This window comes from Megascapheus bottae, chromosome 8 (genome assembly GCF_031878675.1).
Source record: "Megascapheus bottae isolate mThoBot1 chromosome 8, mThoBot2.hap1, whole genome shotgun sequence".
Lineage (NCBI taxonomy): Eukaryota > Metazoa > Chordata > Mammalia > Rodentia > Geomyidae > Megascapheus > Megascapheus bottae.
Genome location: NC_143516.1, coordinates 24,796,218 through 24,809,725, shown reverse-complemented (window position 1 = coordinate 24,809,725; position 13,508 = coordinate 24,796,218). Strand labels below are relative to the sequence as shown.

Genomic DNA, 13,508 nt, shown 5'->3' with positions numbered 1-13,508 from the left:
CATGCTTTTAATATTAAACCATCATTGTAAATAATATTTTTGAATGTTAAAAAAGGCAAGTAAAAGACTTCATAAAACCTGTTTTTATAAAAAAAATACCATGATCTCTATGAAAAAATGATAATTTATCATAGATGTATTGGTTTTTTCTTGGATTTTCATTTTTGCTTCAAACATTAATATTAATAAAGTATTATTTACTGAGATAGATGTTGCTAAATCACCATGATCAGACTTCAAAAAGCAATCCAGTTATCTGTTTTATTACTAAAAATATTTTAATGTAAATAAAATTGATAACCATGATGTAAAGAAGGCATCATTGCATACTCAGTAAAAGACTGATTCTTTGAAGGTTTCTAATTTTTAGGAAGCACTCAGACAGGTTAAACAAAGATCAGAAACAAGGATGAAAATATAACGGCTTGCACGTTGAATGGTCACATGGTCATAAATAATGTATTCTGTGTTGTGATTAGAATTACTTTTATTTTAGGTGATAATAAGCGAATGACATTGATTTTTTTTTTAATTTTGTCAACTTTACATAAAAATAACCTACAACTGCACAACCATGTAAAATCTCATAGATGATTAAACATGATGCCTTTTTGTTTGTTTGTTTCTGTTCACAGAAAATGATGACCGTCTAAATGACTTGACAACCAGGTTAGATAATGCTGACATCGGAAACCATGATCTCCTGAGAGCTGTGAATGACACCTTGGGAAAATTGTCAGCCATTCCAAATGGTAAACATTCACTCACAGCACAGGGTCTCAGATGATCTGAACTTTTGAAGAATATTGCCAAGTTCTAAAATTTTTCTAACAATACACTTGCACTATTGTTGAGAAATTTTCTTTTTCCAAGACTAGAACTTTAACTCAGTACTTGATGCTAATTGCTCAGTGGCAGGCGCTCTACCATCTGAGCCATGCTTCCAACCCCTCGTCAGGAAATTTGATAATGACTTTTTTATACATTTCCTTTTGGAGAATGAGAAAATACACCACATTCTGCACTGTGATTTTATTTATCTGTTACTGCCATCGTTGGCATCTACAGGAGTATATTACAAAATAGAGTATGTAGACATTGTGTTGGTATATTGTCCCTAAGTCTCAGTTCAAGAAGTCATATATTAGAAGTGAAGAATCAGTTGTTCTCTAAAAGAAAAGCTCAAAGCACATTCACAAAGTCAGTTTATTATAGTTTCTACAATAAGATGAGATCCTGTTGATATTCCATCTATTAATCTTGGTAAAACTTGATTCTGGTGGACACCATTGGCTCCCAACTATAATCCCAACTTCTTAAGTGGCTCTGATCTGAGGACCATGGTTCAAAGCCAGCCTGGTATTTTTATCTCAAATCAACCAGCAAAATACCAGAAGTGGAGCTGCAGCTCACATGGTAGAGTGCTAGCCTTGAGCATAAAAACTCAGGAATAGAACCTAGACCATAAGTTCAAGCTCCAGAAGTGGTATACACATACACAAAAATAAATTCCTTAGCTATTTCAGCTCTCAAAAACACTAGTGATAAAGCTATATACATATACAGGGCCGGGAGTTTGGCCGAGTGGTAGAGTGCTTACCTAGCATGCACGATTCCTCTGTACCACTTACATAGAAAAATACAAGCCAGAAGTGGTGCTGTGGCTCAAGTGGTAGAATTATAGCCTTGAAAAAGCCCAAGGACAGTACTCAGGCCCTGAGTTCAAGACCCAGGACTGTTAAAAAAAAACCTATAAACCCACACACACATATTACCTTCTGACCTACTAGAACTACTTGAGATTCTCGATTAGTATTGCTTTCTGAAAGTACATATTTTATTAGACTGTTACAATTAACAGCAGAGGTTGTAAATATTTTCAACTGCATACATAATATGCTTATGTAGTATATGTTTTCTTATACTAATCCCCCAAGGTGGCTAGCATTCTTACCTCCATTTTCCAAATGGGAAACAGAATTAGGATATTATATACCTTGTCTACATGAACATTTATGAGATTTGAACCTCAAACTTTGCCTTTAGGGTCTTCGGTCTGCACCACTAGCCTCCATGTACTAGGATGAAACCATATGTATCAATGTATCTTATTTGAGTCACTTTGCACTAGTCCTCTAAACCCTCTGAAATAAACAACTCAAAAAAAGACTTGTTTGGGCATGGAGTTTCAGAGGTTTCAGTCCATGGCTCCACTGCTACGGGCTCCATGGTGAGACAGATCTCCTGGTTGCAAGATGTGGCTATAGAGTCAACTGTATAGTAGCAGGAAGTAAAGAGAGAGGAAAATGAATAGGTGAGGCAAAAGAAACACCCTTCAAAGGCACACCCCAATAACATACTTCTAACAATGCTTCACCTCCGAGCTTCCCCACTTCCCCAAGAATGTCATCAAATTATGATTCTTCCAATGGCTAATCCACAAATGAAATCAGAGTCCTTGTGATCCTATTATCTTCCCAAAGCCTTTTACACATAAGCCTACAGGAGAAACTTTGAAGGCAAACCACAAAAGGATATATATTTTATATTAAAAATAGCGATCAGGGAATACTTATACACATTATTAAGAAATATTAAAAATTAAATGTTTTTTCTTTGACACTTCAAAAACTATTTCATGACTTTTTTACATTTTATATGGCAGCTCTTGAATGTTAGGAACAGAAAATTTTTAGTTCTACAAACAAATACAAAGAGGCTAACAGTCGTGAAAATGTCTCTGTATCCTAAAATTGAAACCCTCGTTCTTCCCTTCTAGAAATACAGATTTCATCTTAAACCTAGTTTTGTTGAAGTTCTACACTCCTTAGATAAAGTCTTCCTTTTAATATGTTCAGCAGCAAATCAAAACTCACCTTTAGACAATATATATTCAGGGTAATTGCTTTGCTGTTTTAAAAGCTAATCAGGTATTTATTGCAAAGGTCCCTGGAAAATTTAATTTAGCTAAAAAATTCACTTCATTTGCTACAACTGAATGAGCCTTTTCCCCTTACAAATATGTCCCTGAGCTCAGCCAGCCACAGAGTCACTTTGACAAGTGACAACTTCAGACCTTTTGTTTTGTTTCTTGTACCCTCTTTTATTGACAGACATGGCCTCAAAACTGCAAGCTGTTAAGGACAAAGCCAGACAAGCCAACGACACAGCAAAAGATGTACTGGCCCAGATTAAACAGCTCCACCAGAACCTTGATGACCTGAAGCAAAATTACAATAAACTAGCAGACAGCGTGGCTAAAACGAATGAGGTCATAAAAGATCCTTCCAGAAACAGTAAGATCTCCTTTTTCATTGTGATTATGTCATTTATTTCTTCACACTATAAAAGTATCCTACACAAATAAATGATAGTAGAGCTAGAAAAAAATCTTTTCCTTTCTTAGTCTAGGTACAAACATAAAGGATCATCTCTTCTAGTAACCACTCAAGTCTTCCAGCTCTGCCCGGGCCCCTTAATCTATGCAAGGGTAGCCAATCAGAAATTAGGAGTTCCCAAACTCTGCAAGATGTTTAATATAGTGAAGTTTTTAATCCCTTCGTGTAATTGAAAATGCAGTTGTACTTAGAAAGTGATATGTTTAGAATCACAGTGTTCTGTTGCAAAGGGTTTAAGGTGGAAAGCTTGTAAGATAGAACAGTATATGAGAATTCTATCAACTTGAAATACATTAGTATTGGAAGTGTTAAGGTATTATTTAAAGTTCAGTGATTTGACATTTCCAGTAAACAAATAAAGCCTTTATCTAGTGTTATAAAGATATGCCTTGACATATTTTATATATTGCACCAAATCTTATTGACTTCTTAAGGATTTATTGGTATATGAGAACAAAAAGTAATTGAAGTGGTGCTATTGATTAGAATATATTATAAAAATGTGGATACTCTCTGTAGCCAATAATTAAATATATTTATTTTCTGACTTAGTACAACATAACAAAAATACTTCTTTTAGTATGAATGTCTTCTGAATGGTGTATTTTATTGGATGCTGATTGTTTACATAAAGTACATTATAAAAAGAACCTCTGTGAAAAGTATCATTTTTATCAATGTCACTACTTTATGAACTGTAGAAAATATTTCCCCATGAACTTTCTAATGTCTTTTTGTTTTATCTTCCTATGAACTTGCCTGCAGAAATCAGTATGTATATGTTTACTCGCATGCCTTTTAGTAACTTCTATGCTTCAATGGCAATTATAAAAGGGCAATAGCTTTGCATGTTACCATGGTTTGCTACTGCTTTAAACCTTACATGACTGTTCTTTACATTGTTACCTTATTGATGCTGGTTTATATAAGTACTCTTATTCTATATAAGGGTGGTACATGGATGTACTTAATATAAATTATTTTAATAATGTTATGAAATATGGTGAGATATCTGTAAGTCACATAAATGTGTAACCTGATACCCTTCACGGGTTGAACTCTACTAATACAATATTAACTTACATAAATATTACACACTCACATCTATTCCATTTCTATATATAACATATATATATATATATATTACACATTCCCCCACCAAAGTTCAAATGACTTCTTTGCACCTAGGAATAAAATAAACTAACACTAAGGAATTGGATCAGGGGATATACATAGTAAAATTAGGTATAAACAAATGAGCAACTTACTGAAATATAAAAATATTTTCTCTGAAATATCTCATAGTTTAAATTGAAAGCCAAAAACAAAACTTCAAGTAACCAGAAAAAGGAGTAATAAACCTAAAGCCTAATATTTAATCCAAGACTTTCCTTGGTGAACATGGAGTAATTTCAGGGCTATACAAGCAGTGACATAAACACTTTTAAGCAAGAAATTCAGTGAATTAAAAAAAAATTTTAACAGGATGCCAGTGGCCTGCAAGTCTAGCTACTCAGGGAGCTGAGATCTGAGTACATTGTACTTGGAAGCTAGCCCAGAAAGGAAAGTCTATAAGACTCTTATCTCCAACTAACTACCAAAATACTAGAAGTGGAGCTGTGGCTTAAAATGGTATGGTGCTAGTCTTGAGTGAGAAAGCTCAAGGACAGTGCCCAAGCACTAAGTTCAAGCCCATGGAAAAAAAAAAAGAAAAACAAAAACAACAACAGGTTATCAAGGTTAGAGCTTAAGCCACAGTATCATTTCTGGCTTTTTTTTTTGGTCTATGTATGTGGTACTAAGGAATCGAACCTGGGTCTTTGTGCATGCTAGACAAACACTCTACCACTAGGCCAAATTCCTGGCCCCCAAGAGGTAAATTTTTAAAAATTTAAAATTTGAAAATTAAATGCTGGCAGGTATAATTTTAAAAAAGCTATAGCACAGCTGAGCAAAATTCTAAAGGATGTATAGCTAGATGAGGGAGAAAAATGAATATGTAAGAGAGAACATGGTAAATCTCCATGCTAATATGATTTAGAGCCTTAAAATACAGATAATTTGCTCAAAAAGCATTAACTTATCAAAAACCTATCTTCAGATGTTATTTTAAAATCTACTGAGTCAAATAATTAGGGAAGAAAATGAGAACATTTTTACAAACTACTGTACAAAAAGCATCAGACTCAATATCACCGATGATTTATTTTTTTAAACCTTCAAGCAGATAATTTCCATATGACTTACACTACTTCAGATAATAGAGGAGACGGGGGTGGGAAAACTCCAGGTTCAGTTTTGAAGCATTTGGTAAAAATAATTAGGAACTTTAGAAAAAAAATGGACTTGTTACTTCCCTAAGCTTGAATAGTCCTTGCATAATTATTTTTTTCTGTTTGTGATGGACCTAAATCTCAATTTTTTGAGTAATTTGTAGAATGTCAAAATTAACACTGGAGAATATAAGGAAAGGGAAAAGTACGCAGATAGTTCATTAAACTGCAAGACAAAAGTGTAACTGAGAGCTGTGATCCAGATAACCTGGATCAAAATACTCAGAAAATACTCAGTACTTGCTATAGCATCACTGTTTTTCATTTAATTTATTTGTTTTTGGTTCTGGTACTGAGCCTTGAGCTTTCTCCCCCCTCCATCCCTGCTCCACTCAGAGGTAACATTCTATCACTTGGGTCCCAATCCCCAGTTCTGTCTTTTTTGATTAAGTGTAGAGAAGAGTCTCATGCACTTCTTGGGCTGCTTTCAAGCCTCTGATCTCTGCCTCCTAGAATCTCAGGCATTACAAGAGTGAGCCACTAGTGCCTGACTAACCATACCTTTAAAGTTAACGAAAGACCCTGTTCTTTATAGATACCACTGTCAACTCATACATGTGAGTGTGAGTTCAAAACACCTACTTCAAAACTTACATGAGGGGTGGGGATTATTTCAGTAGAGGGACATTTACCTGGCAAGTGCAAGGCCTTGAGATTCACCCACAGCTCTTTAATAAAAGGGGGTGGGTGCTAAAAAGACCAAAATCTAAATGAAAAAGAATAGCTTCACATTTGGTACAGTCCTCAGGATTCATTCAGTGGCCCAATGCCAGTCAGAAAGCAGACCATTCTGTCTAGTACAGGCAAGTATCTTTTTTCAGGGTCACAATGACAGAAAGTTAATAATGCACACCCACCTGGATTATAAATAGAGTCATTTCGATAAAACTTGTCAGATCCCAGAGGATGAATAATTGGATTTCCATGTGCTATATGTCTTCCCATAGAGAGTCCTGGCTGAAAACTATGGAGCAATCGTAACTTCAGACAATTTTATGGTTCTTTTGAAACTACCAATATTCAAGCTTTCTTGGCCTACAAAAAAAAATGGCAGTTTAATAGAATATAGTGCAAGATAATCAACTATTCTTCAAAATGAAACTAAACTACAGCTTGAAAAATTTAATTAAAGGTAACAGAGGCCTTCAGTCTCTGGGCTGTTTGACATCAAAATGGTGAAGCCACATTTTTTTATAGCTCCTCTGTTAATGATGTACAAAGAGACAGTGAGGGAAAAGAATGGAAACCAATTTTGTGCACGACCTCTATTTTAAATCAGTTCAGGCACACATGACTAGGTGACATTTTATAGATACTTCTCATTTTCTTACTAAAGTTCTGTTCCATAAAGGTTAGCTTTGGAGCTAAACCTAAAAATGAAGCACTAAATTAAGTTCATTCTATTTGCTAACTTCAGTGCTAATTTTTACCTTCCTCACAAAGCCAAAAATCTTCTTTAACAACTCTGCTGGCCTGCTTAACTAAAATATTCATGTTTGTTATCACACAAGGTGTGAGCAGTCACAGGCTGGTAGAATAGCTCCCTTGCATCAGCTGCTCTTTGGGATTCCCTGGTGTGCACCTGGGTTTTTGTTCTGTTCAGTTGCAGATGCAGATACCACTGTGAAAAATCTAGAACAAGAAGCTGATCGACTGATAGATAAACTCAAACCTATGAAGGAACTTGAGGATAACTTAAAGAAAAACATCTCCGAGATAAAAGAACTGATAAATCAAGCTCGAAAACAAGCTAATTCTGTAAGCATTTTTTTTTTATTTTCAGTATCTGTAGTTGCTTGTGCTAGCATTATTCCATAGGGGAATGTCTTCCTCCAAAATTTCCTTATTGAATGGCTGTTCCTCTTTTCCTTAAATTTGAAGCATTTTGAGGGTAAGAAGAGAGAGAAAGGAAGTTATATAAAGATCACTTCATAATAAGAGATCTATTTTGTTGAGAATCATTGTGCAACTGATAATATATAAACAGAAAGGTCAGTGAAAAGCAGATTTTTTCATTATAAACAATAAATTAAGCAGTGTCTGTCATTTGTCAACAATTGTACTTGGGAAAAACCTCATTGGAAAGATAAATTGGAAGTTTCTGAGCATCTAAATACGGTAGAATCTGTGCTCAAGTTTTAGTTGCGATAGGAGACAGAAAAGAGAAAGAAGGACTCATCTAAGAGGAAGAGATTGGTCTGTATTCTGTGTGTATTTTGTGAGTCTAGCTTCAAAGGTGAATTATATTCTTTTATAAATCAATTAACTACAGTTTCTGATATAGTTATCAACTGGGGAGATCTTGATATTTTTATTTTTACTTTGTGTAAAATTAATATCTTCCCATAGATTCAGTAATTTGTGAGAGCATCCCATTCCTTCATGAAAGACAAAATTCTTACATGGAAGTATACAAGTTTGTCTCAAAGGACAAAGGACAAAGAAAACTAGGTAGAAAATAATGGTAGGAAAAGTAACCCCTCATTTTAAGGAAGCTTATTTACCTTTACAAGTAGAAATTAAATAATAATGTTTTATTGTTTGTAAGACAGTAGAAATTTAAACACAGTGAATTTTAAATGAGTCTTGTACTAACTACTTATTACATTTTCTGATTTGAATATGTAGTTGTTGTAACATACCTGGCTATAACTCTTAACATACATGTATGATATTGAAATTAAGAAAGGCCTTTCTTAATTAAGAAATTAGAGATGTTTATGGTAACATAGCTTTGGGGTTTTTTCCATTTTGAAATCAGATTAAAATATACTTCTTTTAAGTGAATGGTTTACTTACTAGGTGAAAATTACAGAGAAAATCCAATAATAAGATATTCAATAACATTGGTTCATGATGACTAACTAGTAAGTTATGTCATATCAGAAATGCATAAATAAAACCTAATTCTTAGTGATTTTCTCCTTCAGAAATATAGCAAGGAATAGCATTAGAAATGGAGTAATTAATAGGAAAACCATCCTAACAAGATATCTCCCCTCAAGTCAGGCACCGGTGGCTCACACCTATCATCCTGCCTACTCAGGAGCCTGAGATCTGAGGATCACAGTTCAAAGCGAGCCTGGGCACTAAAGTCCATGAGACTCTTATCTCCAATTAACCACCAGAAAACCAAAAGTGCCACTGGAGCTCAAGTGGTAGAGAGACAGCATTGAGCTAAAGAACTCAGGGACAGTGCCCAGGCCCAGAGGTCAAGCCCCATGACTGACCATAAAAAGAAAAAAAAATGCCTCCTTTCTTACAAGAAGAGTATACCCTGTAGTTCATTTTAAGGCATTGTATTTTTATTTGTCTATTTTAAGTTGGGTAACAGATGCTATTAGAAATAAAAATACTGTGTTTTCAAGGAGAAATTAGTAATGATGAATCGGTTAGTTACAATTGGAACTCCCTGAATATTTTCAGTTCTGAGGGTACATTCAAAGCCATAATTCAGAAAACAGAACATTCAAATAATTTATGTATGAATGGATAAGGATTGAATGATAAGTCATTTTATAGGATCAATTGTTGATGTATTGAGTATGAAAATGCCCATTTGTTCAGAGAATCATATTCTAAAAAAATGTGATTCTAAATACATAAAAACACAGTTTGCCACAGAATAGCCAGGCATGGTGACACATGAGTGTAATCCTCACACTCAGGAGTCCAAGGAATTTCTTGGATTTGAGGCCAGCCTGGGCTATGTAGTGAGACCCTGTCTTAAACAAAAACCAAAAAAGCAAACCAAATAGGAGTATATCATGAAATCAATTAGTATAAATTCTAGTAGTATTTAGTATCCTTAGTTTAAAAGTGACTATTCTCTTCAGCTATTTTCTTGCTTGGACTTTCATCAGTTCACTGCAAATTCAGAACTGGAGCTCTGCCATCTATCTTAGGATAAGCTTACATTGTTTCTCCCAGGTGTGTGTAACCTAGAAGTGAAATTTGTCTCTCAATGAAATAGTCCTGTATTCCATCTGCATCCATTCATTTCATTTCACAACAATAAATGAGGAATATTATCTGTGATGCTGAAACAAGCACACTTGATTTTTCATTCAATTAGTCAGAATATAGCCTAACAGCCAAGCTGAAGATGAAATAAAGAACACATGCTTACTTTTGACTACACCCCAAGCCCTGTTATGCTTCCTACCAGTGATAATGGAGCAGAGTCGGTTATTTCTTTCTTCTTCTGAACTGCAGTCATATCTTGATTTCTTCTTCTCTTTCAGCCTCTTAAGATATCAGTGACACTTATAGCCTCTTCTCAGTGGCAAGATCTCTCACAACAGTTTTGCTTCACTGGCTGCGAATTCCTAGAAACTCGCTGTTTCCCACACCTTTTCCTGAACATTAAAATATCCAAGGACTGTATTTTTTCTACTTGCCCTCTGCTAGATGGTCTTTCTATATGGTGCTTTCTCCTTTTCATCTTCAAGTGCTGGCATAACTCTTCATAGCTGCTATTCTATCATACACCTGCCGACTCCCATTATACATCTGCTTTATACTCTTAACATTTAGAAGAAAAGTGGTCCAGGTCCTGGTTCAGGTAATTCATCTTGACTCACAACTTCTCAGTATTGTATTCAGGAGGGGAAATCCATCTTCTGACTAAAAATCACATACCAATGGTACTTCTTGAGAGCAAGTACTCTGTGAACCAGACATGACACCTAGTTCTGAACCTTCAGTAGGCCGTTCCTGGAGAGGTCAAACAGGATAGGAAACAAGTCTAAGAAATAAGCTTGTACAATATCTTTCCAGATCCAGTCCAACATCCCCAGGGCTCCAGAATTTCCCCTCTTCCTATTTATGAGGAAATCCCCTTTGTTTCTTTCCAGAGCAGTCTCTTGATTATAGAGATGCATTTTGACAAGCAGATCAGGTGAGGCAAAAGCAGTATACAAATGCATGACTATGGAAGGTCTGTAGGTATAGAAAATGCCCAGAAGTTCCCACATATATAGGAATTTACCTGTTGATCAGGACAGAATCCCATCCCTCCTTGATTTTCCCTTTACAATATGAATCATTTTGCATCTAGCCTCTTTTTGGTATAATTTTCATCCTCCTTGGAGAAGGCATTCCGTACATTCAGACTTGAATGAAACAGTTGGAGTTGTGTGGTCCTTGTATGATCATAATTTAGAAACCAGTTTGGTAAATGAGGTTATCTTGTTTAGGGTCTACACCAGCCTTCCAAAAGAGCAACAGAAATGCTAGTTGGTTTCTTCCAACAGTACAAACTGTAGAAGCAGCATAAAGTGCCTGAACAAATGAGAAAATGGGCATTCATGTCAAGTAAGGGGCAATAGGCTTGCTAAAACTGGGCTTTTATGCCCATAGCAAAAGAAGTTTTACCTCTTCCCTTCTCTCAGCCTCCTGTCTAGTACCATCAATCAGCAAACTAATAACTTCTTTCAGAGTCCAACCAGTTACATTGCTGTCCTGAAAATGCCCCTTCAATGGTGATTTTGTACCTGATCCAAAGGAAATTAAATTGAATAATCAAATCTTGTTATTTTGTGGTTGAAAGACGGCTCTCTGAATGCAAGTAAAAATTGGTATGAAAAGAGGCATTCTATTCACATAGGAATTCCTTCCTTAGCAATTTTTAGTAATTCTTAAAGTACAATTCAAACAAAAAGGGTGCTGTTAACTATATCAGTAGTGGTGAGAGTCACTGGAAATAATTTCCATTTCATTTCCTGATGACTTAATATAAAAGTATAATTTCATTCTGAAATGTATATGTTCTGAGAGGAATGATTAATATTCTTATTGTTAGAACATCTAGAACAAAATCTAGTCTCTTTTGACTATATGAATGCATAAGGGTGGTAATTTCCTCTAGAAAACTAAGAGAAAAATGACTTGTTACTCTATACCAAAAATCATTGAAATCTGAATTCTAAATTTTCATTAACCTCAACGAAGAATGTCTTCTCTTAGTTTCTTACTTTCAAAATCCCCTTTTGAAAAGCCCTATAAAGGAGAAAGGTATGAAGATAAGAATTTCTTAGTTACATGCTTCAAAACTAGTAGCCTGATAACAAAACATGAAACTGTGATCAGTTCATTGTCAAGATACGTAAAAAATGGGTCTTCGTTAATGTGCATAATGGTATCCAGATATAGAAATTTAATGACACTATTTGATGATGGAAGAATAACTTCAAAGAAAAAATGATGATGCCATTGTGTTTGTTTGTGAACTACTTCAAGCTTTCTAAGAGATATAATCTAAGGTCTTTTTACCATGTTCTTTTTGAAGATCAAAGTATCTGTGTCCTCGGGAGGTGACTGCATTCGAACATACAAGCCAGAAATCAAGAAAGGAAGCTACAATAATATTATTGTTAATGTCAAAACAGCTGTTGCTGACAACCTCCTTTTTTACCTCGGAAGTGCCAAATTCGTAAGTCTAATAGTTCATTTTTCTTTAGGCTACTTGTATGTTCTGTCAGAGGTTCATCTTGAGACTTGGAAAAATGTATGGACTCCAGTCACATATCAGCTTTCCAAGTTCTACCTACTTATTACTTTCATTTTTCAGTATATTTTGAGATCTAGCTATTTAAGAAGAAAGCAAAATAAGAGTAAGGTTTTTTCTTCACAAAGAATGATAATAAATTTCCATGTTACTGAAATGAAGAAAAGAAGCGAATTGTACACTAAACTTTCAAACACTAAAACCCTTCTAACTTTTTTGAATATATGACTCACACAAAGTTATTGCCTTTTCCACTTGAATAACTTCATTTTACATGTGTGTGTACCTTCTAAATAAGAGTTTTAATAGACCATTAATGACATAATATTTGTTATTTATATAGAACACTCTGGGTCATTCAGTTAGAAATCATAGATGCCCCTCAAAAATGTCTGTGTCGTTGGTGTAAACTATGTACAATTCTTAACCCTTTTGTTTTGCAAGCACTCTACCATTAGGCCAAACTCCCGGCCCTGTTTTACTTGTTGAAAAGCATCTGTTGAAAAGTATTTCACTGGCCTCCTTCACAATGCTTTATATCTATATCTATATTAATATATCTATATATTGCTTTTCATATTTCTCCGTACCAGATTGACTTTCTGGCTATAGAAATGCGTAAAGGCAAAGTAAGTTTCCTGTGGGATGTTGGATCTGGAGTTGGGCGTGTGGAATATCCAGACTTGACTATTGATGACTCATCCTGGTATCGTATTGAAGCATCAAGGTAACTTACTTAAGATAATTAAATGATACTATCTTGAATTCAGGTTCCATCTTGAAAAAAATGCCAATTTCCATTTCAGCATGGTAGCTGTGTATAAATGTATGCACATGTGTGTGATTTTTATATTCTATGTACATGTATAAATGTGTGGGAAGGAGTATATTTGGCATACCTGTTAGATTACTGGCCAGAGCTGACCCATCCATTTCTGACCCTTTAGGATAAGAGGGTAGAAATGGGTGTAGTGGTGATAGTTTTCAGTCATCTTGCCTCAGTTAAAAACAATAGTACTTATTGAATGAGGACAAAATACAAGAACAGTTGTTCATGTTTATTTTTGGTAGACACAGCTCCTCTTTTAGTTTACATAGCAACTATGCCTTCAGATATGTGTAGTGTCAAACACCAGCATCCATGTGTAATAAGTTTGGTCCACACTACTTAAAATAGGAATTGACAGGAAATTGAACTGATAACTTTATAATTTCACAATTATAAAACCATCCAGATCACAGATAGAATCATTTCTCTCCTCAGTAATT

The 13,508-nt window shown here is 34.9% G+C and overlaps 1 protein-coding gene across 1 annotated transcript in view; it reads left to right on the top strand.

Moving 5' to 3' along the window:
• The window catches only part of Lama2 (laminin subunit alpha 2), a 392,099-nt gene that overhangs the window by 319,529 nt on the left and 59,062 nt on the right, over positions 1-13,508 (top strand). The window contains exons 42-47 of the mRNA XM_090337749.1: positions 636-752; positions 3,114-3,296; positions 4,164-4,169; positions 7,335-7,489; positions 12,021-12,164; positions 12,833-12,966. Coding sequence (XP_090193875.1) covers positions 636-752; positions 3,114-3,296; positions 4,164-4,169; positions 7,335-7,489; positions 12,021-12,164; positions 12,833-12,966 — 739 coding nt within the window. The remainder of the gene's footprint in view (positions 1-635; positions 753-3,113; positions 3,297-4,163; positions 4,170-7,334; positions 7,490-12,020; positions 12,165-12,832; positions 12,967-13,508) is intronic.